At 41.7% G+C, this 26,102-nt stretch overlaps 1 protein-coding gene and 1 pseudogene across 3 annotated transcripts; both read right to left on the reverse strand.

Moving 5' to 3' along the window:
* Positions 1 to 2,419: 2,419 nt before the first annotated feature.
* LOC133904450 (putative disease resistance protein RGA4) lies at positions 2,420 to 6,532 on the reverse strand. Of its 3 annotated transcripts, none has more exons than XM_062345961.1 (3): positions 6,255 to 6,532; positions 2,681 to 6,173; positions 2,420 to 2,583 (listed from the first exon to the last, which is right to left on the reverse strand). In XM_062345961.1, the coding sequence occupies exons 2-3, from the start codon at positions 6,134 to 6,136 to the stop codon at positions 2,569 to 2,571; spliced, it is 3,471 nt and encodes a 1,156-aa protein (XP_062201945.1). In that variant the 5' UTR covers positions 6,137 to 6,173; positions 6,255 to 6,532; the 3' UTR covers positions 2,420 to 2,568. The 3 variants fall into 3 exon arrangements, with proteins under 3 accessions (XP_062201945.1, XP_062201944.1, XP_062201946.1); XM_062345960.1 differs by having other exon boundaries at positions 6,263 to 6,531; XM_062345962.1 differs by having other exon boundaries at positions 4,250 to 6,173; positions 6,263 to 6,527.
* Positions 6,533 to 8,378: 1,846 nt separating this feature from the next.
* Positions 8,379 to 22,155, reverse strand: LOC133904532 (protein MALE DISCOVERER 1-like; annotated as a pseudogene).
* Between the last annotated feature and the right edge of the window lie 3,947 nt (positions 22,156 to 26,102).

Consider the following 26,102-nt stretch of genomic DNA (forward strand, 5'->3'; position numbering starts at 1 on the left):
ACATCGATACAGTCTAACTATTCAGATCTGAACTTTCGCCATGCCTATTGCAAGAAAAATTGAATCATTGAATGAATCAAAGAAAGGAACAAAGTTGGAAACCTAAACCTGCAGGCAAGCACCAGGTCCATGCGGCGTTGGCGCCTTGCGGCAGTGCTCCACGGCCGGAAAACTGCGGCACGGCAGCAGTGCGGGGGCCGACGAACGAGCGCAACCAATATGCGAGCTCCTGCACCGCCGCTGCACCGCGCCCTTTTCTGCCGCTTGCTGCCGTACGGTCGATCAAAGCAAAGAAGGCGCCGGGTAGCCTGCTTGGCATTTGGCGCGGAGATCCTCTTGAGCCCACTCTTGAGGTTTGTTGAGGTCAGATTTGTACTCCCTCAGCTTTGCAAGCAAACCAGCCTTCACGCTGGGCTGCAAGCTCCTCGCCTCTAGGTCCTGTAGCCGCACAAAATGATGACATGAGATACTGCCTCCCAACGGATCCGCATCCTCTTCGGCAAAGTCAGAGTCATTACAGTAACCAGCAGTTTGTTTTTCCTCGTCTCATCTGTTAGATCACGAATGAGCGATCAGGATTTCAACGATGCAGTATTTTTCTAAGTAAAAACTGTATTTTACTGTTTATACCATCACGAATTACTATAACACCTCTGATTTTATCCAACCAAAGTCAGATAATACGGATCCCTCCCAACCTCTCTTAATAAAACAAAGGCACATACAACCAATCTACATAACTCTCCCTAAATCCCATATGAACTCCACACCAACAGAAACGCAAAAATCTGCCTCTAGTGTTAATAATGTCAACTTATGAATCCGACTACGAGTGTTTGAAGAAAAATGTAATATTTAGATTCTTCATGTTCTTTTTTTAGGGCTTAAAATTCTTTTTTCAGAAAAGAGCATACGCTCTTATGTTTTATCTTTAAAAAAAGAGCATATACAAAGCAAGTTTTGAAATGTTATTCATTTTTTAAGATAAAGCCAACCGATTTCTAAGAGGGTTTTAAATAAGACGACGAAGACCTGTTTCAGCAAGTGTACACCTTCATAAACCTAAAATGATGGAAGGAAAAATATTTGTATGATTATGTAAAGCAATAGTGGAAGTACATCACTACTCAAAGATAACAAAATGTTGAAAACAACATGTGACGGAACAACACATTGTGGATTAAATTTGTAAACAGCATAGGCATGGGGTGATTTACAGACTAACCAATTTTATGTCATGGTGGAAGCTGCAAGCCAATGCCTTTTCGTTCTTGAAAACTCAGAAGTATGAACCTGTGTCGAGGGAATGGGATTATGAGTGACTAGAAGAAAGTACAAATCCAAGAAGAACCATGCACACAGTTAGTTACAGCAAGTATGTTATTCACTATACAGATGAAGCAGTAACAGTGGCGTACCAAACAAAAAGAGAGTTACTTCACGTTCCGGAGGTTAAAAAAAGAACAGGGGCAGTTGGTGTGGAAACGAGGAAGAGTACAAACAAGGAAGTGTTGTTACCTGGGTATGTCTAGGCTTCGATTATTGGAATGGTTCCTTTAAGCTTGCGGCACTGCCTTTTTAGCTCCTCGTTCCCGCTACCTTTAACATTAATTACTCTCAGTGAACTCGGGAGGCTGTCCTTGGTCAGCGACCGGAGGGATGGACATCTCCGGATCATTAATTCTGTCAGTGACCTTGGAAGACCGTCTTTGGGCAGCGACCGGAGGGCTTGACAGTTCCAGATCGCTAATTTCCTGAGGTTGCGAAGTCCACTTAGCCCTGCAGGCAGGGACTGCAGCTTACTGCACCAAAAAATTTGAAGCTCCTGGAGGGAGGTGAGGATCTGAAGGGCCTCTTCTTGCTCCTTTGTGAAACGCTCTATATCATTGTTGGAATTAAAGCCCAACTCAGTGAGGGAGGAAGAGAGGTGGGCACATATGGGCACAGCAAGGACTCCTGCTATACCATCCGTGTAGAGCTCCTGCAGTCTGGAGGAACTGGGAAGACCTTGTTCCCAAATCCGTGGAGGCTCTGAACCAATAAATAAGTTGGGGCATCCATAGATGACTAATCTAGTGAGGTGACCTTGAGCGAGAAGATGCCATATGTCATCGACTCTTAGATCGTCACAATACCTCATCCTTACATCAGTCAGGTTGGAGAGAGGCGCCAGGGTAAACATGCCCCCCAGGGTGGAAACTATATCCAGGCGTTGCAGGGAGGTCGGAAATGGGGAGTATGAAGAGGATGAACAGGAGGAGAGAAACTTGGGGCAATGCAATATGTCCAATGATCGGAGTGAGTGCAGACCTAGGAGTCCTCCTGCTGCTTCTATGCTGTCGTCGAGTGAACTGGAGTAAAGGCTCAGCTCTGGGCAGTCTCTAATCGTCAAGTCATGTATCTGGGGAGGCAACAACAACAGTTCTTCATTTGCAGCTTCTATATCCTCCTCTCCTCTTCCCTGTTGCTGCTCCTGTCCGATTTGTGCATCCTCTGTTTTATGATCTGAATCTGATGACGACCGTGTAGGTGTTGTCGTCGCATGCTTCTCCGCCACACCCATTCTTGTTACCGCTTTACATCCTGATAGATCCAGCATTGAGAGGTTTGGGAAATAAGACATCAGCTGTGTCAATTCTATCCCACTAGCACCACATTCATTGATGTAGAGGTTCTCAACTGGAAACTGATATCGTGCCTTGCTCTCACTTTCAACCGGCCACAAGACATTAGTACATTCCTCTATGAAAAGGGTCTTCAGAGATGCTAGCATCTGCATGTGATCTAGAGGCATGGGAGGGCACTCCCCCATCTGGAACGACTCTATTTCCTTGAGATTATCAAAAACCAACATGTTCCAGAGTTCACTATCAAGAGCATCCTTTCCCATATTTACACTGATAGATTTTCTTTGCTGATGTTTCATGTAAGATAAGTCCACAATACCGGCACCCACTTGCGATATTTTAGCATCGCATAGAGCAGTCCAAGGAATAGCTGGCAGTGACAATAGATGTGGGCACTTTGATACAGTTATTTCCCGTAGCTTGGGAAACCTACTCATGTTTTCCTCTTGTTCTGCTTGACGGCAAGTAGAATGTGAAAATGGCAACTCTATAAGGCTAGGGCAATCCCTAACAATGAGTACCTCTAGAAGTGGGAATAAATGAGAAGTCCCATTTCCACACCATTTCTTTAGTCTTTCTATGTTAACAAGCTCAACCCTTTTCAAATTACAAAAACTTTCGTCTCTAATACTGCATATGTACTCTTCACCATGCTCATTAACCATCCACAACTCCCCTAGAGCTGGAAGACTATTCCACGCTACACCATCTAGGCATAGACGTTCCAAATTTTTAATGGAAAGGTCCACACCTAGCCAAGTTGGGAAAGTAGAACCTCCATGCCCTCTAATGCAGAGCTCTCGAAGCTCACTTTGTGGCTTAAGACGTTCAAGAATATCATGTTCTTGTTTTGGATCCTTATTAGATCGGCCAATATCCCAGTGTAATGTTAACTTGTGCAAGTAGTTCATGTGTACTAGTTTTGCTTCATCTGCTTCCTTTATTGCTTCTACCCTTTCAAGATTACAAATTGCCAGCGATCCTCGGAGCTCTAGCAATTGCCCTAACTGCTTCAGTTCAAAGCCACTCATTTCTTTTTTGATCTCAAATCTCATTAACTCTTGTAAAATTTTCAATTTTCCCACCTCAAAAATTTCACAGTGAAACTCTTCATTTGGGACAAGAAAATGACGGAGTTTCACAAGGTTGCTAATCTCTCTTAGAGAACCATGAAGATCATTGCATTGTTGTAAATCTAGGACCACCAAGTGATAAAATCTTGAGATACCGCTGGGTAGACTTATCACAGCGGATTCATAATCCTTGATCCTTAAGTAGCGAAGATGGATGAGTTGTGAAAAGTTCCGCAATATATCCTCCACATTATAAGATGCTTCAGACAAAAATATAGTACGAAGAGATTTTGCTTCACTAAACAATTCACCAAAAGTCTTGGAAAAGCTTCCATGGTGTTGTCCAAATAACATCAAAGTACGTAGGTTTTCAGCTCTCAATCGTCTACCCAATATATTCAATTCCATCTTATAATTTTCAAATGTTACTCTATCCTTGACATCTTCATTGTCAATAATGATAGACAAATGACGTATGGATGCAGGAATTTGTAATGACTTCAAGTTAGAACCATGTATGACGAGGCATTCATATGATGAAACATTTACCGCTAACTCGTGTAGTAGGTCGTGGATCAAATAATAAGGATGTGAATCCTCTTCGAAATTCTTTTGGAAGAATCCATAATCGACCAAATCATTTAAATAATCTTCTCCAATATCTTCAGTTCTCTTGTTTTGATCCCTGGTATCTAGTAACCCTAGACCTATCCACAAGTGAATTAGCTCTTTGCTATCAAATTCATAATCTTCAGGAAATAAAGCACAATAAGAGAAGCATTGTTGTAGATCAAAAGGAAGATAGTTAAAGCTAAGCTTCAATGCCGGCATAATGTCATCATCGTTTTTTTGAAGTTCCCATTCTTTACTTTCCAGTACTTTTCTCCAATGGTTTAAAGTAAGTTGGTTTCTTAGTAATCTACCTACAGTTTTCACTGCAAGAGGTGACCCCTTCAATCTTTTCACTATATCTTCCCCAACTTTATGTAAATCAGGATGACCTTTCCATAGTTGTTGGCCATCAAACACACATGCTTGGAAGAAATGCATACAATCTTCATGTTTTAAACGCTCCAGTCTTATGAGACAATCTCTTGTTGCAACCATCTTTGCTACCTTTGGAATTCGTGTTGTCACTATAATCATGTTACCTCTTGTTCCTCCTTTTTTAAATGGAGCCAACAGTTTTTTCCACTCATCCTCATGACATATCCACATGTCATCCAAGACAAGAATGAACTGTTTAGACTGCAATCCTTTTTCAATTAGCTCTTCATCACTAGCATTTTTATTTTCCTCCTGGACTTTAGGCATCTGTTTTACAATCTGTTTTACAATCTCTTGTGCCAATCTTTTTGCATTGAAATCAAGAGAGACACATATCCATATTGGGACATGAAAATGGCTCTTCACTTCCGCATATATGTGTTGCGTGAAAGTTGTCTTCCCAATACCCCCTGAACCAACTATTGAAATCACAGTAAGGTTGTTTGCACTATCTTTACCATGGGTAATGATATCTACAACATTGTTTTTGTGGTTACCCCTCCCGTATAACGTAGCCTCTATAATTTGTGGTGTGGTGGTTTTGGTTCTGTGCAAATCTATGCCTTGGCTTGTGGTACGGTTGGAGCCAGATATCTCTAGATCAAGAATGGTGGCGACCTTAGCACAGAGTGGCTTGAGCTGCTCTATTATCTCTGCCATCCTTCTAGACACTTCTACTCTATCAAACTTCAACTTTGGTGCGTGCACAATGCATTCAACTTTGGTTTGAGCATTGTCATGGACAGATGGGAGAGAGTAGCAAGGGAGGCGTTTACCGACAGCACGGGCGCTGTTATGAGCACTTGAAATAACCTGAGCCATGCATCCGATGTGGACGCCCATGTCGCCATTGTTGGACGGCGGTGGTGGTGGTGATGATGTGCTGTCACGATCTTTTCGCCCACCACATGAGCAATAACTCGAGAGACATCCTTGCTTTGCATCTTCTTGCTCCTCGTCACGATCATCACGGCTCGCGAAAGCACACGAGCATGAGGAAAACTTGAGCTTTCTCGCAACGGCCCTGGCCGTGTGGCGAGCGTTCAAGATGATTCCGACGACGAGACCCCGGTCGTCGGCGGCGTCCGTGGTCTCGTACGTTCCGTCCAGGTCGTCCTGGATGCGGAAGTACTCCAGCTCGTCCAGCACGTCGTCGGCGTTGTACGCAAGGTGCCGGAGCTCCAGCAGCAGCTGCGCCAGCGCGGGGTTGCTCAGGTCCCGGCCGCGGGCGTTGTTAAGCATCCCCTGCGCGTAGAGCAGCTCCAGCTTGAGTGCGCGGACGTTGGGTCCAAGCTCAGAGCTAGCCGCCCATGACTCCAGCAGGCCGTCCGTCACGGGGCTCAGCGCCCTGCCCACCACCCAGCGCGCAGCGCCAATGGCGATCTCCATGGATCCTCACGAAGATATCTGAGGACAATTAATAATGCTGAAACAGAAACGACAGCAATCAGCCATGTACTGGCGTTGGTTATTGCTGCACGAGGAGGAAGCTAGAGACAGGGCGGACTTGCTTACACAAGGGGAGGCCCCTGCCGCGGCCAACACCGGAGTCGGACCTCGCGGCCGAGGTGGACGACAGTGCTTTGGAAACTGGCAGAGATGTGTGGGGGGAGCCGAGCCGGGTTGCCGGTTGCACAGAGAAGGTGGAGAAAATGGCAGATGTGCGGATGTTTATAGTAACACGCAGGAGGAGGGAAGATATTTTGGTGCGAGCAACTGCACTCAACGGGTTAGTCAAGGGTCTAATCGAAACAGCTAAAAAAGACAAGCAAGTCAGACATAGTGTGGGACTGGGAGAATATCGCACATGGCCTTTCTACATCTTTATCGAAGTTTTCATTAGGTACAAGCGATCACACATGGAGGGTCCTAGCTGCCTTTCTCATTTTGATGCTCCTTTGCAATTGCAGCACCTGCGTTTTTCTCACGCGATCGTGACTGATCGGAAGACCCATTCCAGTTTCCTCTTTTCTCCGCCACCTGATGCCTTGCATCAAGCGGTTCATCATGTGGATCGCGTGTAGGAGTGAGTAATTTTTTATGAGAATCGTGGTCACTTTATTGATTAAAACTTGACACATTGTGTTCAGTAGAATGGATTCTGGGTGATTGCATCAGGATATATGTTAGAGGGCATTTACGGTGATACCGGTTGGTAGGAGGTATCATATATTTTATGGATATTAATGGAAGCTCAATAAAAGGATATCACTAATATTTGTAGAGCTATGATGAACCACTCGATACTCTTTATACATATATGCAACACAATACCTTTGTATCTGGACAATTGGTAATGTCGCCTTACATCTGATTCAATAGATTTTTTATGTATGAATATCTACTCAGCATTCTTTCATCAGTCCTGTATTTGTTTGTCTTCCCTGTTGCCACAAGAAAGGATATGTATAATGCATTGAAATGCTCAAGAAATAATTTTGAATCTTCTGGTACCATGCTAAGGTAACTTAAGTTACGAGGTGTACAGCTAACATGGTGTTTATTATTTAATTTTTTTGCATTATGTGTACCCTGTTACAGTTTGTGGTTGTATCTTGCAATAGCACCTATATGCGAAGTCAGTATGTACCTTAATCCCTCTATTTGAGCAAGCACACAGTCCAACTTTTGCTGCTAGCATATACTTGAAATTAGAAGTGCACTTGATATTACTGTGTCAAGTTTCACTACATTTCAGTAGTAATGCAAACAACTTATCCAGTTCGTTGAAGGATCTTTTATTTTCGGTTAAACAAGAGTTTTCTTATATGAACTGCCTTTTCATAGAATCTTAATTGATTTATGTGCTACCTTTTCACAGTAGCCTACATGCTAAAATTGTTCAGAATTAGTTTTAAAAATGCATTTGGCCATCTCCCCAATGCACCATGTTATTTAAATCCTTGCTCTGATTATTTTTTATTTCATGCTTGACAGTTAAATAATGGCTGGGTGAAGTAGCGAAGGAGGGTAATCAAGTCTGTAAGGCAATTGTTAATTGCTGGCGGTAATTGGATCGGATTGGATGTGTAAATTAGTAGTATCCGAATGCCGGACGTTTCGGATTAAACCTGTTTCTAATTTGTATTTAGAGTCTGCAAGTGGACGGAGGAGTGCCAGCAAATATTTTGGTTTCATTGTCAATGGCTCCTTCTTGTGCTGATGGTCACGACCGCTGCAGGATCAAAAATTGATGCAGCTTTGCATGGAGGAAAACTGCCGCTTGAGGATGAATTCAGAGAATCCAAAAGCTTGATCACTGGATACTCTGTACTGCATATGTAGTAACCTTTTTTTTCCTTTGTCGCAAGTGCTGAATGCACTGATAATGTCCAGGCAAAAGATATTGGTGGTACTACGTTCTGTACGCTTTCTAATGGATGCTTATTTTGTGCGGGTAAACGGACATATATGATCTGGATTAATATTTCGAAAGCGAGACCTTGAGTCTTTGTAGAATGTGTACTCGTCTCTATGCCATATTGGGCACCATTCGTGTATAGCTAACGCACTGATAATGATCTGGATTAATAAATCACGCTTTCTAATGGCATGAATCATTCTATTCTCACACCAAGTATGTTTAGTATACAGAGGAAAGTGGAGAAGAAACGAGAAAAATAACCCGGCGATTGAATTTAAGGGGAAATTACAACAAAAGATGAAATTAATGCACAACTGAGATGTACAGGGTTGCATGACAGTATGCACAGAGCCTCAGTGTTGCTTGTAAGAACGATATCATATGAACATTTTCCCTAGCTTGCTTCAACTGAAAGGATCTCAAGCTCTGCCCACCAAAGTGGAGATAACCTCGGCGTTGCCGTCTCCGGTGTAATCGCTGTTACTTCTCTCAATCTAGTGGCGATTTCTCTCATGTTTGGTCTCTTTTTCGGATCGCTGTGGATGCAATCCTGGATCAACTCGCAAATGATTTTTAGCTCCTTTTCTTTGTGAGCATTCAAGGTAGGATCAAGTAAACAAGACATGCTCTGGTCATCCCTAATGCACTCCAAAGCCTGACAGAAAAAGTAACATTTGTTACTTTAAGACACATTTTTGTGTATTTTCCAATTTCAGTAACTAGTAACTATGCATAGTGTATTTGCCGTCTGTAAGGATCGGTGACGTCCTAAGAGGGGAGATGAATTAGGACACTTAGAACTAAACTGGCTCAAAAAATAACACAAGATAAACCTATATCAATTTCTATCTAAATGTGCTCTAGGTTTATCTAGCGTGTCTACTCTACCGATTAAGGAAACTTGCAACCTATCTAGTAAGGTAAATTGCAAGAATGTAAATGCGGAAGTGTAAAGAGGGTAGAGAGAACAAACTCGGCACAAGGATTTTTATCCCGTGGTTTCGATGGCATGAAAGCCACCCCTAGTCCACGTTGGAGCTCCACAAAGGATATGCTCCCGGTCGGCACCCGGTCACGGCCTTTGAGCCACCAAGTCACAAAGACAAGGCCTCTACCCGGATGAGCCACCAAACCACCAAGGCAAGGTCTCACCACTAGCCTCTCTTCCGGTTCCTCGTCGCCGTGATCACTTCGGAGCTTGAGCCACAAAGGCAAGGGTCTCCGCGTCCCCGCACAAATACCTTGCCGCCTCTCCACACAAAGTCGGAGGGTCAACAAGCTTACCGGCGAGTCACCAAGACTCTAAGGTGCCGGCGTACCACTTGGTACAAGTTAGGATCACTCCTTGATCCACTCTCTATGCAGCTATCAACTAGCTACACTCTCTCTAGGCCTACAAGCACTAATCACTCTCTAATGGTGTGCTTAATCGTCTTGGATTTGATCACTTAAGCACTTTGGTGGCTTGGATGTCTTCTCAAGTATACATAAACTTCTCTAGACTCCAGCACCTTCAAATGACTGAGTGGAGGAGTATTTATAGCCTCAAACCCGCCAACTAGCCGTTGCCCCAACGGCTCAGAAAATTGTGAGCACCGGATAATCCTGTGATGATAGTAGTACAAGCACCGGATTATCCTGTGAGTACATCAGAGAAACTAGCCGTTGGAACCCACTCAAACTCAACTGTGAGCACCGGATTATCCTGTGATGAGTTAGTTAACACCGGACAAAAGCACCGGATTATCCTATGCCCATAAGTTCATTTTGGAGCTCTCTGCAAAAATTAGTCCGGTGAGTTCATTTTGTGAGCACCGGATTATCATGTGATGAGTTAGTTAACACCGGACAAAAGCACCGGATTATCCTATGCCCATAAGTTTATTTTGGAGCTCTCTGCAAAAATTAGTCCGGTGAGTTCATTTTGTGAGCACCGGATTATCCTGTGAGGCACCGGACTTATGTTGATTTGAGCACCGGAGTTATGTTGATTTGAGCACCGGATATTCCTCTGAAGTACCGGAGTTATGTTGATTTTGATCACCGGATTATCCTGTGAGGCAAATTTCAGCATAACTGTATTTTGGGCATAACTTTTCGCTCCGAACTCCGATTTTGATGATATTGGGCTCTATTGAAAGCTTGTGAATAGATCTACAAGATTATACAAAAATCCATCCCATTTGATCACATCAAAATTCATTGTGAGCACCGGATAATCCGGTGAGGCAAATTTCAGCACAACTGCGTTTTGTATTTTGGGCATAACTTTTCGCTCCGAACTCCGATTTTGATGATCTTGGACTCTATTGAAATCTTGTGAAGAACTCTACAAAATTATACAGAAATCCAACCCATTTGATCACATCAAAATTCATGGAACAAGTCCAATTCATTCCTTTCTTTATTCCGGCTTCGATAACTTCTCTTTTGTTGCATCCATGAGACCTACTAAAACATATACTTGACAAACATGTTAGTCTTATTGACTATATTGTCATTAATCACCAAAATCACATACATGCCCTTATGTAATTTAGACAATCAATCTAAGGGCATGTTTCCTACACCGTCAATGGTCATTACCAAGTTTGCAAGGGAGCCCTTGTGTTCGGAATATGGAGGCTTTCCTGAGATGATTTCCAGCATGAGCAGACCAAAACTGCATACATTCCCAGCTGGATCAGCAGCTACTGGCTCATGGTGATCAACAAAGTCATCATTCTGGGGCATATGTCCTCTGGATTATACTTCTTGCCAAACACTCATGTCTGCTATCTGTGTAAAGGACTCAGTTTTAGGAGCAAAGCATTATGTGATGTGCTGATCTATCTCACTTATTTTTTTGTCCAAGTGAACTGGGAAATGATCAATACAATTTATGGAGTAGACAAGTGCACATCCCATTCATATTTTAGCCAAATAACCGATACTCTAAATCAAAGGTATAATGTCCTGAAGTGATACCTCACAATGATTAAGTCCTATAGATTATTAAATCTCGGCAGACAATCAGTTACAGAATCGTCTTGTGGAAGTCTCCAGTATCCAGAAATTCATTGAAACAAAAGCTAAAGCGTTCATAAGCACATTCATACCTTTGCAGCTCCATCCTCAGATAGCAATATGGCACTTGACTTTAAGGTAGGGTGTGTTCTAGGAGGGTTGAGCTCATGCATGTGCTGGATACAGTATGCTACTCCCATAACTACCCTCAGCCTACCATTCCAATCAATATGATCAAATTCCTCAACTGCAAAAAGCGAGCAAAGCATTTTGATTTGACCACAAAGCTCGGAGAGTAAACAATCCAAAATTGGAATAGCACAAACAGCTCTTACCATGGAGATGTTCGTATAGTGTTCCGTTGGGCGCATATTCCAACACCATCATCCTCATGAAAGGCTCTTCCTCCTCACAGTACCCAAGCAGGTTGATAAAGTTCTTATGATTAATTCGTGAGAGCGAGTCTATCTATGTGTTCAGAAAAAAAAAGAGACGTTAGAGAAACAGTTTATTTCAGGCCAACCGCCAACATTTTGTGTGCTAGTGATTAGGTATTCCTGTGTGAAAATTTTCTTTTTACCCCGAAGGGAAGCACATCATAGTCTATAATACCTATTTCTTAGAGGTAGTTACACAGGTACACATTCTATAAACCAGGTCGTGATTTCTTTTTCTAGAAAATTGTGATTTAATTTGGAGCGTCTCTTGGGTAAGAAGTTGTCTATTCGCGTCAGGGAAGATATTTTGGTGTAAACAGTTGCACTCAACGGGTTAGTGTCAAGGGTCTAATCGAAACAGCTAAAAAGACAAGCAAGTCAGACATAGTGTGGGACTGGGGACCATCACACATGGTCTTTCTTTATCGAAGCTTTAATTATGTGCAAGCCATTACACATGGAGGGTCCTAGCTGCCTGTCTCATTTTTTATGCTCCTTCGAAATAGCAGCGCATGCGTTTTTCTCACGCGATCATGACTGATGGGAGGACCAATCCGAGTTTAGGAACATATATTAGGAACATACGCCTAATAGCTATAAATATATATATATATTAGGAACATATACGTCATAGTTAGGGATATAATCGGATTGGATATGGATGGATATCGCTGATCTTATATCTTATCTCATATTTTTTATCAGAATCGAAACCGGGTATGGATGGTGTCAGATACAGATATGGATGCGGATAGTCTCGGTTATGAATACAGATTGAATATGTGACGAGTCAGATGCAGACAATGTCGGCCACAAATATTTATTCGGATATTGAGTAAAAGCAACAACCATATATATCGTATTTGTTATGATTGTTTGACCATTCCACTTATCTAAAACTCAACTACATTAGAGGTCCAACAAGTAAATCAGCAATATACTCCCGTGAAAGGAGTTATGTTAGAGTGAAATTGAAGAAGTTACGAGTGTCCAATATGCTGGCTGAAATTTCTATTAATTATTTGAACATATTAATAATTTCAAATGAAAATAGTATCTACTACAAACTTGTAGATCTTGTCGAGAGCTATAATTTTGATATAAAGATTGTCTCTATCCAATTCCATATGAAGAAGTTACAAGCTCAGGAAGATAGGCTCAGATAGTTATCGGATAGTCTTCAGATATATCCAATTTTATTCTCAAATGTTCGAGATCTAACTTATACCTAGCTCCCAACATACAAATCCGATACAACTATCCAAAATCCAATCTGATATTCCTTTTGGATATCCGATATCCAATATCGGATTAGCATCTAAAATAGTTCGAACTATCACGTGGGTAGGAAAAATCTGGCCTATTTTCACCCTTAATCATAGGTCAAGAAGAAACCTTACTGATGTGTTTCAGGTTTTCCCGGCCAAAAACATCTGTACTAGTGTTTGTACTTTGTAATACTGTGAAGAATCGGTCATTAATCAACATAATTTATTTTAAGACATTTTTTAGGTGATTAAGACATTTAACCAGCAATGCTTTTGTCCTCAAACCATTGCCCAAAACAATAACGAAGAAAGAGGATTCGGAATTATTTATCAAGGCCTAGCATCAACCACAGCCTATTAGGTCCGGCGTAAAAGCCCATAGCAGATTTAGGGTTTCCTCGATCCCCTAGGGTTTTAGCACATACATATATAAGCCACCTACATCCGCCTTGGCCTCTTCGCTCATTTCAACTCCTCATCAAGCGCTGCCGCTGCAAGCCCAGCTCGCCGATCGCTATGGCACTCCAAGCTCTCACCCTCACGCCCCTTTTGTTGCCCAATGCGTGCCACCGCGTTCACGTTCTCGCCGTTGCGGCAGACCACACCCCTCCTCTGCCGCTGGTCTCCCCTTTGGAGCTCGCGAACAGCATGAGCTGCCTCCTCAGGAACTCACACAACGTACTTCCTCCCCGCCGCCGGGATCTGCTGCTTCTTCCTTAGTATGGCTCCTACCATGACTTCCTTGCTTGCCACATGACACCTTAGTAGCACAACGAGGACACCATGCTGATTTGGCGGACGCCATACGAGCTCGCAACATGGTGTCGGCGTGGCAGGCCTCAAGTTTCCACCACACCGATATAGCAACGCTATAGCAACACCATAATAACTATGGTCATGACAATGTTGCTAGCCTGCTAACTCAGTAACAAAAGTTTTAAAAATAATGTCTATTAGCCTATTGCAAGACCATGTTCATTGTATCAAAAGCAATTTAAGAGATTTTGCTCTAAGTGCATTACATAAAAGCAATTGTAAATGTCTTGTGGTAAACACTTGCTCTGAAAGAGGAATTATAAACAAAGGAATCGATGACAGGTTTGACATATGTTCAATAAATCTTTCTACACAATTGAATCGAGGTGATACGAGAAATGGGGAATGTGCACCTGTCAAGTCGTAAAGATAATCTCAATAACAAATGTTTAATTTAGGGTACTATAGAGTTGAAATGACTTATATTCTAAAAGAAAAATAGCTTAGATTATGCGCAGACCAGTTGTAGACTTTAGTTTGGTTACAACAGGAGTACAAATGTTACTTTATTTCCCTATATCTAAGTTTGGTGAACTTTTTAACTCTTTGACCTACAGGTGTGAGGTTCTGCTGATAGTTCCATGATAGTTAACATATTAAATGTGAGATAATCACCTTTAGGCTGGTTTTCTAGCTTCAACGGTTCAACTTATGTTCAATTTTATTCGGCATGAGCATATATGATCTCAGCTTGATTTAGGTACTGGCTTTAGTTAAGGTTGCGCAAATTTAGCTAATCTTTAGTATGACATAGACAATCTTAAGCTTGGGGTGAAACTGTAACATATTTAAATCCAGTATTATGTTTTCTTCCTCTTTATTTGCTGTGTGGGGATTTTGTTGTTGCATGATTATTTCTTAATCAATCAACAAGCTTATAGCGGCAAGCATAATGAACAAGTGACAAGACAAACTTAACTCGTGAAATTATATTAACTGCTGTCCCTTCTTGCTTGTGCTCCTGATTGTGTAGACTCGTACACATTCACCCAATAAATAATGAGAATATTAGATTTACAGTTCTCATTATAAAAATAAAATAAAATAACTTGTTTGGCATCTTTAAGGTTTCAGACCATACTTAGCATTATGATGTGGTCTTAAAAGCTGTAAGACATGAAACATATGCCCAGCAGCAAAGGCTGTGGCAGTATAATAGGACCAACTTATGAGTGCCTTGAGTTTTGATCTCACACTGAACTAAAATTAGTTGCTGCCAAATCTCAAAAACAAATATCATTAAGCAAACCAAGCAAGCACACTCTAACTGGGCAATTTGTACAAGCTCATCATTGTGATCTTCAGAATAAAGAAGAGCCAAGAATTATATCATTAGATTTTCCCTTCAGTTGATGTTTGAATTTGTCTTTTAAGGCACATATTGTAGTTATACCTAACTGCTACGTTAGAATGAGAGAACGAACATAGATCTTCCTGTTTGAATTTAGTGAAATTTACTTTTAATGTCTTGTGTTATTAGACATATTATGCTAATTTGTTAGTTCGTCCTCTAAACATTGTTTATCAAATATAATATGAAATTCTCTTATTCCATTTGCTTAGGGTTTATTTGCGGCTGTTGTGTTGTAGAATCTAGTTAGTTAGAGAAATATTTGTCATTCTTAGTGTGATTTTTGCTGTTATAGTTCCTAAGAAGATGCTTCCAACTAACGATGGCATCCAAAAATAGAAATTAAAAAGCACTTTTAAAAAATCACCGCAATGACAAACAGAGTTTTATTCTGCCGTATAGTCCCTTCTGCTACATCTCAGTTCCGTGTATTCCTCATAATATTGTCAACTTAGAAATGATGCTAGATTTCGCTGGGGAATCTTGTCAATAGAAACTGCCAAATGAATCATGAGTAGGATTAGGATCACCATATCATGAGTTGGTTGATTTTCATATCATATTTTCTGACAATGCACCAATATAAAAAAGAAGCAAAGATGTGTGGATGTATACTATACGCAGGAGGGAAGATATTTTGGTGCGAGCAGCTGCACTCAACGGGTTAGAGTCAAGGGTATAATCGAAACAGCTAAAAAGACAACCAAGTCAGACATAGTGTGGGACTGCGGGACCATCCCACATGGCCTTTCTTTATCGAAGCTTTAATTATGTGCAAGCGATTACACATGGAGGGTCCTAGCTGCCTGTCTCATTTTTATGCTTCTTTGCAATAGCAGCACATGCATTTTTCTCAGGCGATCATGACTGATCGGAGGACAGACACATTACTGTTTACTGCTTTCTCAGCCAACTGATGCATCGCATCAAGCGGATCATGAAGTGGATCGCGTGTTGAAGTGACAAGTTTTTTTTTTTAAGAGAATCGTGATCACTTTATTGATTAGAACTTAACTTAGCACTACTACAGAACCGGTAATAGATAACAACTCATCACTACCGGTTGTGTAAGAATTAATAGTGTAAATATATCACTGTCAGTTCTTAATCTCCCACGTTCAAAGTATGATAGAGCCACAAAAAATCGGCACTGATACCGACTATCAGTGCCAGTTCGTGTTACAAACCGGCACTGATATAAATTTGGATCGATTTGTAACACGAACTAGCACTGATAGTTTATATCAGTACCATTTTTAGTCACGAATCGTTACTTATAGTGGCTACAATATCGAAACCAAAATTTATTTCTGATGCAACTTTGGCTCTCATGTCTTGCCTCACCATGAAAAGCTGATGAATATGCAACCGCTCTATGTCTTGTCGAACTCGTTTGTTCTAGAAGTTCGTCTTCATATCCTTTTGCCTTGTTAAATCAGGGTTAATTGTGGTTTTATTAGCCAGACGTAGCGCGCTTCATATTCATCAGCTTTTTATGGTGAGGGTACTAATTCCATTTCTTTGTGAGTTACAAACCAAGACCTAGAGTTATGTATTGATTTTGCCCCTATCTTGATATGCAACCTATTTTTTCATCTATATCTTTTGATGTGTTTTCTTTAATAGTGGTAGAAAGAGCAGTTGAATGATTGCAACCCAAGTTTTTAGAGCATTGCAACTTCCACTTAGAGATCTCTTAGGCTATTCATAGCTGAGTGGGCCAGTAAACATTTTGTTTCCCTTTATTAATTAAGTTCTTCTGATAGCTTTGATTTGTGTTGAGGTATCACCACTGAGACTGAGTGGTGTTACTTTTTATCTATCTACATAACATGGTGTTTGAATAGTATAAGCAAGAGATGCCCGTAATACTCATCCTAACTACAGTGGAGTAATGGATCTAGATATTTCCCTTTGTAAGTAGATGTTCCCTACGTTGAGGAGACAAAGAATTTGAGTGGTCCCGATTCGTGTTTGACGCTGTTGGTGTTGTGCTTTAGTGGAGCTTAAAGCTTTCCTTTCTTGTCTCCTAGCAAAATATACTTTGTGTGCTACTGATTATGTATTTCTATGTGAACAAATTTCGGTACCTTGAAGGGGAAGAACAGCCTTGTCCATAATACCTATCTTCTTGAGTTGGTCACACGGACAAATTCTGCATACCAGGTTGTGATATCTTTTTCTAGAAAATTGTGATTTAATTTGGAGCCTCTCTTGCGTAAGAAGTTACGCGTGAGTGAAGATATTTTGGTGCGAGCACCTGCACTCAACGGGTTAGAGTTAAGGGTATAATTGAAATAGCTAAAAAGACAAGCAAGTCAGACATAGTGTGGGATTGGGGACCATCCCACATCACCTTTCTTTATCGAAGCTTTAATTACATGCAAACGATTACATATGAAGGGTCCTAGATGCCTTTCTCATTTTTGATGCTCCTTTGCAATAGCAGCACATGCGTCTTTCTCACGCGATCATGACTGATCGGAGGACCCATTCCAGTTTCCTCTTTTCTCTGCCAACTGATGCCTCGCATCAAGAGGATCATGTGAGGAGTGACTAGTTTTTTTTAGAGAATCATGGTCACTTTATTGATTATAACTTGACTTAGCCTTGAAAATATAAAACTTGACACACTGTACACAACATGATGGGTTCTGGTCATTCATTGCATCGATATATTTTATTTGCTAAATATTTATTATCTTGTATTGTTGTGCCAGTGGTTAGGTAGTTGCAACGGGAGGCTTGTAGTGCCCTGTCTTGGGTATGAGTAAGTTGTGCTTAGTTATTTCTTTGTTATTTCCTAGTTTTGGACTAAGATTCTCTTGAAGATTGGAAGAGTCAGCTTTGAAAGAAAATGTCCATGATGTTCTCTTTAGCTTATGAGTTTCAAGAAACAGAGATATGGATTGTTGGATTGAGATAATGATTTTTCTCATTCAAATTCATGAAAAAGTAAGGAAATAGATGGAATTTGGAGATAGGTCATGGAGGCTGCCCTGTCAAGATTGTGATGCGAAGTTTGCAGTTGGGGAAAATCAAGGTGGTGTTGGAGATGGTAATGAATTACTTCACGGCTTTGACTCATCCTCATTGATTATAGAGTGGAGATGGATCCTTGCTCTCCTTCATCATAGCTGAGTTCCTCAATATCAGGTTGTGGATCCCTGATGTTCACCCTTTGGTTTTGTCTAGCTCATTTCTTTCAGGAGTTTGTCTTCATATCCTTTTGCTTTGTTAAGTCTGGGTTAAATGTGGTTCTTTTAGTGAGGCCCAGTGCAGCTGCATATCAATACTATATCCTAACCGTGGAGGAATTGGAGGCCTCTCAGAGCCCATGCTACTGTAGCAGTGCGGCTGAGTACGTATATGTACATACACGTATATATGTATATATACGTATACATATATACCTATATATATATATACGTATAGGCATATATGTATATATATATACGTATATACATACTTATGTAATTTTCTTTTCCAAAAATTCTAGAAAAATATCAAAATGAACATTTGTTACATTAATAAATCAGCTTAAAAAATCTAAAATGCAAAGAAAAATATCTAAAACTCAAAAAATATGAAACTAATTTTTTTAGGTTAGTATTATTTTCACTTACATATTAAAACTATGTGCATGCATAAAAGTAATATTGTTTTCTCTATAATTAATTTAATGTGTTTAACATTAATAATTTTATAAATAAATAAACACATTAATAATTTTATAAATAAATATTGAAATGTACAAAATTTGTGAACTTAATTTTTTAGTCTTCTTTTGTCGTGCTCTACACAGTAAAAATAAAATAAGCGCGACGTATACGCGCCAATCAGACTAGTTCATCCAAACTACGGTGGAGTAATGGATCTAGACATTTCCCTTGGTAATTAGATATTCACTATGTTGAGGAAAGAAGGAATTTGAGTGGTGCCGGTTTGTGTCTGCACTGTTGGTGTTGTCGTTTAGTGGAGCTCAAAGCTTTCCATTCTTGTCTCCCAGCCAAAAAAAAAAGAAAACTTTGTGTGCTAGTGATTATGTATTCCTATGTGAAACAATTTCGGTACCTCAAAGGGGGAATCACACCATAGCCCATAATAGCTATCTCCTTAAGTTGGTCACATATGGATAGATTCTCACTACTACAAAACCCCTCATCACTGTTGGTTCAAAAACTATTTTACTATAGTTTTTGAATAGGTAGTGATTAAGTAATAGTGATAATCTATGATTATCACTGTCGGCTCCGGAACCAACAATGATAGTAAGTATCACGGTCGGTTCATGGTATGTATCAGCTATGATAACCCAACTATCATTGCTGGTTCATGTAATAAACCGGCAGTGATAATCCCTGTCCTCCCTCTCAAATCTATCTATTGTTGACAACTGCACATATCACATATTCAGAAAATAGACATATACATAAGCGCACGCGCGCGCACACAAACGCATACACAATTCATCACAGATCTTGCTAGCTTGACACATTTCGTTCACAAGTCACATATACATACACAAATTCAAGTCATTCATAACAGGTTTACATCAAGTTCGAAATAAGAATCTACAAGAATGATAAGTAGTTCAAGCTCTCTTGCTACTTGAAGCTGTCGAACTCGGTAAATCTCGAGTGCTTATTGAAGGTCGCACTTTATATGCCAGCTCATAAAACTCGACTTTTTAACTTATCATTTCATTATTGATGAACCAGATGATTTTTTCTTGAATTGCGTTAATGTGACGTTGTAGGAGTTTACTTGTCTTCAATTTGATTAGTTGTCATTAGAAGAATTAAAGAAATCAATCATTGAACATGTATATAATCTGAGAAGTATGCACAAGTATGAATTTACATACCTCTGTATCCTCTTGGATCACCTTGTCTCTGGTGAATCCGTAAATGAATTCACATACATAGAAGGCGCATAAATTGTTACCCAATTCCTGCCTGTTACACTGAAAAAATATTGAAACATCAATGGCATGGAACAAGTCATTTAGTAGGAATTGGAGACATGGATATTTCGTACGTACCGGAAAGTTGGTTTGAATATTGAAATCCTTCGCATATGGACGGTATCGAACTCTTCTTACATCATCGTGTGTATGCCCTCTACGTAATTATAAATAGTATTATTAAACATAGATTCAATCGAATGGACGGTTACTAGAGCGAATAACAAAATGATGGACTTTACCTGTTTAGCAAGTCTATGGTAGATTGAAATTGTATTTGTGGTCTCCTTTGTGAGTGCATTACAACGATCTTGCTAATGTCTGGCTAGATGACAAGGATGATCCAATGATAGCTGCAAACATCACCGTAGCTAATTAGTCCCTACATCAAGTTGCGCATAAAAGAGTAGAATGAGCATGTAGGGAAACACATATATAAAGTTGTGGGCTAAAAGTATGTATGTCTTGTATTGTAGCTCGATCATAGCCTTGCACACATAGTCCTCGACTTCGGCTGGATTATCTCTTACAAGCATCATGTTGACTCGTGTTTAGTTGAGGAATCCTACTCGGTAAATGCACTCTTTCCTGCATTTCTGTAACTCCATTCTATATAAGAAATAAGTTAGAGATGCAACTAAATGATAGAACAATGTAAACCATGAGTTATACATATAAGACACTTACAGTGTCTAGCAAGTCATGATAGACATGTAGAGGGTGTCTTGCTAATACACGTTATAAATTTCCTTGAATCCCAGCCATAATATGTCATCCTATTGAAGAAATCTTCATTTTTTTATTTTGGCACTGAACATTGATCTACCCTTGCTCGACTCTGTCATGTACCACTAATCAAATTTCCAAATTTGATAGGACAGGTTGTCCATCACATCTGGCTTGACCAGCGGTTTGTCCAACGGAAACAACTATTTAAGAGTTGTAGTTTCAATTGGGGCCTCCCCTGCAACTTGGGATTATGTAAGTCTGGCTTCTGCAAGAAACTGTTGGATCGCCCTCTGCTTCAGGTATGGCTTATCCTTAGTGCGCTCATAGTCCAATTTAAGCTTTGAATATATTTTTGTTTGTCCATGGACAAGAAAATTTTTTCCACTGAAGGATTGATTGGATCCTTCTTCTTAGGCTCACTAGGTTTGAAGTGTCTAGTTATACTGACGTTCACTATCTGCCTCAATTCCTCAGGCATTTGTTCTGACTGCTAAGGTGGTGCTGACTTCTTAGGTGGCGCTTGCTTGTGAGATAAAAGTGATTTCTGAGATGAAATCGGCTTCTTATATGGTGCAGGTGCTGACGGTAGAGGACTCAGACTTCTAAGTTGTGCATGTGCTAGCGGCAGAGGACTCGGACCCCTAGTTGGTGTAGGTGGTGACGGCAGAGGAGTTGGAGATCTTCTGCGTGGAGGAGACTAAGGAGTCGGAAATTGTAACACCTAGTTTTAAAGGGACAACCAGGCACAACAAATCTTCAACTCAGGCCAAGATCCATTCAAAATCCGGCCCAAACCTTCCTTCCCTTCCTCTCTCGGGCCTGGTTTCCTCTCCCTCTCCCGCTTGGGCCTCGGCTCGACCTCCTCCCGCGCGTGCTGGGCTGGCCACCAGGCCGAGCCGGCTTGCCCTTCCCGAGTTGCCCCCACCCTCGTTGACCAGCTGGCCCAGCTCAAGCCGCGCCAAGCCGAGCTACGCTGCAGCCGAGCCGAGCCGCCCGCCCTGGCTCCTTTCTTCATCCTCTAGCCGTGCCTGTGTGGCAAAGGTCGCCGGTCATTTCTGTCTCCCCTGTGCCCTCTCCTCTCCCATCAAAGACCGGGTTTGAGCCCTTAAGCGCCATTAAGGCCCCCTCTTTCGTTTCCCCCTCTTTCCCCCTCTCTATTGCACATTCAAGGTGAGAAAAACCGCCGGCCATCAAAGCCATGGCCGTCGGCCCTTTCTCTTCCAATTTTGACCACTCCGGCTGCCATCTCCTCTATTTAAGCCACCCATCCTCTCTTTGGCAAAGTTCCACGTATTTTGCACTACTTGTACCCCATTTTCCTCGCTCAAATCACCGTCGCCAGCCTCTTCTTCTTCGGCTCCAATGAGGAGCTCCGCCGCCACCAATTTCGCGCCATTGTGCCATCTTCGGCCTCCCTGACTCGCTCTTCATCCTCGCAGGACACCTCGGACTCAATTCTGCGGCTTGCCATCACCGTTCGGTCGCCAGAACACCTCTCACGCAGCCTCACCGACCTCCGCCGCCGTCGCCTGGTCTCCCCGGCATCGCTCCGGTCTCCTCGTCTCTTGGGGTGAGTTCATCGGTGCCTCCTCTCCATCTTCCGTAGCTCGCCAGAGCATCCCGACCATCGGCGCTCGGTTCTGGCCATCCTCTGGCCGCCCGCCGCCGTGCTGAGCCGCTCCAGCACCTCTGGTCCACGGTGGACCCAGGAGCTCCGCTCAGTTCACCGCCCGGTGGACTCGGTCCACACGGTTTTTCCTCTCAGAAATAATTCTTTTCTAATTTATGACATCATCATTGCGCAATAAACCAGTTTTTTAATATAATAATAATTGGTTTATTCTCTGTTAATAAGTAAAATTGCAGAAACACCCCTGGAACTTCAAACGCTCATAACTTTTTGCTCCTAGCTCTGATTTAGGCGATCTTTGCGCTCAAATTCTTGTAGCGATGTGTAGAATCATTTTATAAGGTTTTTAATCCAGTTTTAGTGCTGTCTAGTGTACTGTTCTTATGCTTGATTGTGTGCTCGTGTAGACGATTCAGTCCAAGAGTTCGAGAATTTCCAGGAAGAAGACTTTGAAGGAATTGTGCATCACCTTGATGAAGGCAAGTATATTGACCATGTTGCGAGCCACGTATTATTATAAAGTTAGTCCTTACAAAGCATGCTACTGTTTTTGTGATGAAATGGGTAGTATAGCAAAAACTAGACTTATATATAGGCTTTACACTTGTAGATGCTTATTTCTCAGTAAAATCATGTTTATGCTTAGCCATGCTTTTAGATGATCATGTAGTTTGTAGATGATGAATCTGAGCTTTGAAACTAAAAGTTGAGGTAGAAAGGATGTTATGATATTTGATGTTGTTAAGAGAATTAGCAACAAGGAATCTAGGTTTTGAGCAAGAAGGGTATGTTGGTGTGTGCATGTTGATGTGTTCCAGGCATGGATATTCTTGGATGGATATGTTTGGTGATTACCCATGTGGGATAGTTGGCTGTCTTGCCCAGACCATACTAAGGACCAGTTCGTGGAGCGACCACCCATGATAACAGTACAACCACGAGACCTATATGGTACGACTTGGGTAAGTAATTAGACATTCTCCCAGTGGTGTATGACCCAGTTGGATGTGTTGAGAAGGAAGGGGTACTTCCCGATTCTACCTAGCACAAAAGGGGGCTTCTGGGGTGGAGGATTACTTATGTACGGTGGTGAAACCTCAGTGGGCAAGTGCATACTAGGAGACTCTTTAGAAAAGCCTCGTAGTGATCTCTTGGCGCACACCTCAAAAGTGTGTATGGTACCGATGGGTACCAACAAAAGAGCTGATCACAACTCATGGTTAAAGTTTACAAACTATGCAGAGTGTCAAACTGAATATTCAGTCGTGCTCATAGTTATGAGCGGCATGAACCCTCACATGATTAGTCGGGTGGATGTTTTCAATGGCTAATAAATGGTTGAATTCTCAGAGGTTAGAAGATATCTTTTTGCGCCTCTTTCCTTTTTAAAATAAAACTGATTTTCTATAGTTTAGGGCTAAAATTGGCTTTTATGCAAATAAAACCCTAGAGAATAGGAAATCTTGGTTCAAGCCACCATGTCATATCTTTCCTCCAATTGCTGAGTATTGGAAATACTCACGCTTGCTTTTCAGAAGGTGAAGCTTTTGAAGAATATCCCGAAGACGGTGCAAAATTCTAGGTTTGTGGAGCTTTCGGTCTACTGCCTGTGGCGCGGAGCTGCGCTGTATTTCTTTTCCACTGCTGTGTAATTTTCTTTAGACCCGTGTGGTTATTTTGCATTAAATAACGTTGTAATAATGAGCACTATGTCTGTTATCAACTAATGACGTCGCTATATGTATGTGTAAACTGATCTTGGCATACATATTGTTCGCATTTGGTTTTGGTCTTAAAACCGGGTGTGACAGAAGGGGCACAACACATGTATGTCAGGATCAAGTTTCATACATGCGTTTATATCTTCAGTGTATCATCACAATGCCATTATGACAATAACGTATTTAATTTAATACAAAAGGATCCGCCGGTCTAAAAGAAAACACAGTGGAACTAAAGATCTTCAGTGCCAGCGGAGCTTCCATAATCCACAGGCATCAACCAGGGGCACTTCAGCCTAGAGCAGCAACTCTGGGTCGAAGTCGTCTTCGTCAAAGGTTGCAGCTTCATTGACGGCTTTTGAACGGCGGCAGAATGCAAGAGAAGGGACAACATGTGTGAGTACAAAAATGTACTCCGCAAGTGTAGGACAAACATGCTATGGGGCTTAAGTCAAGAAAAGATTAGACACGGTTAACTGCACCAAGCAAACTTTAACTAATGACTCTAACAACAGGCATCCTATTTACTGAAGACACCACTATAACAAAAGGATTGACTCATTGGATTCCATTTGACAACCAAGACTCACCAGGTAATTCCATTACCTAGCTACCCAACCAACCATACCAACCCTGATCCCATCTAATCCCGAAGAAGTATAAGTCTGCTCTTGTCCGTGAGCACAGCTGATCGACCAGATTGACACTCTGCAGAGTTTGCACAGCTTTCTCCACAAGTCATGATTCCCGTGTTGCTTCACACTTCCGAGGTGTGGAGTCGGGGTCTCACTAAGGGGCCTTTACAAAGCTCCCTCCAACTTGCAGGCACCACTGAGGTTTCACTGCTAACAAATGATTACATCGCTGCAGAAGCCCCTCTAGTGCCACTCAATCGTCCAATGGTGCCCACAGAGTTAGAGAGGTGGCTTATTAGTTGGCCAGATTGTACCTATATAGGCCTCGTGGTTATGCAGATTCACTTGGTTACATGTTCAAGAACTGGTCCTTAGGACCCCACACAGGAACAAACACAAGCTTGCTGTTCAGCACCACCTCAAACCAATCATCCTGATAGGGTACCTATACCATGTTGCTACAAGATTACTATACCCGATTCTGGTTGCATAGACATTAGTCAAGATTAACATTACCCAACTATGACAGCACTAGCATATCTACCCTTCATTAACCATGACTCATCAGTGGCGATAAAGAATAATCATACAAAAGCTAGTAAACCCTAACATGGGATTGCAGTTTAGACAAGCATGCAATGAAGGAATAAATAGCTACACATGAGTCCTAAAACAGGGGTCAAAATATCCAAGGACACTTGCCTTCAGCGGAGGGTTGCTCAAAGTCCTCGAAAGCTTGATCTTGAAGATTCCTAAACTGCTCACCTCCTAATCAACAAACTGAAAAAAGCACACGAGGGAAACCTCTAAGAACAGTACATCAAACAGTACTAAAACTAGGTAAAAACCCCATAAAAAGATTCTACACATCGCTACGAACATTTGAGCGTGAAAATTGCCCAAATTAGAACTATGAGCAAAACATTCTAGGGGCTCTTCTGCAAATTTTACTTGATTTATGAGAATAAACCGATTTGTTTTTATACTGGAAAACTAATTTATGATGTCATAAATCAAAACCGATTTAATTTTCTATTGGAAAAGCTCGTGGAATTGGTCTACGGACCCATGGACCATGGCCTGGAAGGCCGGTCCATGTCTATGGTGGGCCGGTTATGAAGTAATGAAGGGGTATGCTATTAGGGCCGTAGGATTGAGATCCAACGGCCAGGGTTCAAAGAGGTGGCGGATGAACTCGGTTGGCAGCATAGACACGGCGGACGACGGCGGGGTCGCTGGCGCATCACTGGAGATGCATGGGAATGCGTGTCCAGCCACAGATTTTGATGGGGAGACATGCAAAATGAAGAGGAGGTCGAGGGGGAGCATTACCATGGGCTTCTCATCGGCGGAGAAGGACGGAGGGTGGCCGGTGACGGAGAGAGGCAGATGGCGGAGCTCGGTCACCGTGCGGGCGACACTCCATGGGTCG

Source organism: Phragmites australis, chromosome 22 (genome assembly GCF_958298935.1).
Source record: "Phragmites australis chromosome 22, lpPhrAust1.1, whole genome shotgun sequence".
Classification (NCBI taxonomy): domain Eukaryota; kingdom Viridiplantae; phylum Streptophyta; class Magnoliopsida; order Poales; family Poaceae; genus Phragmites; species Phragmites australis.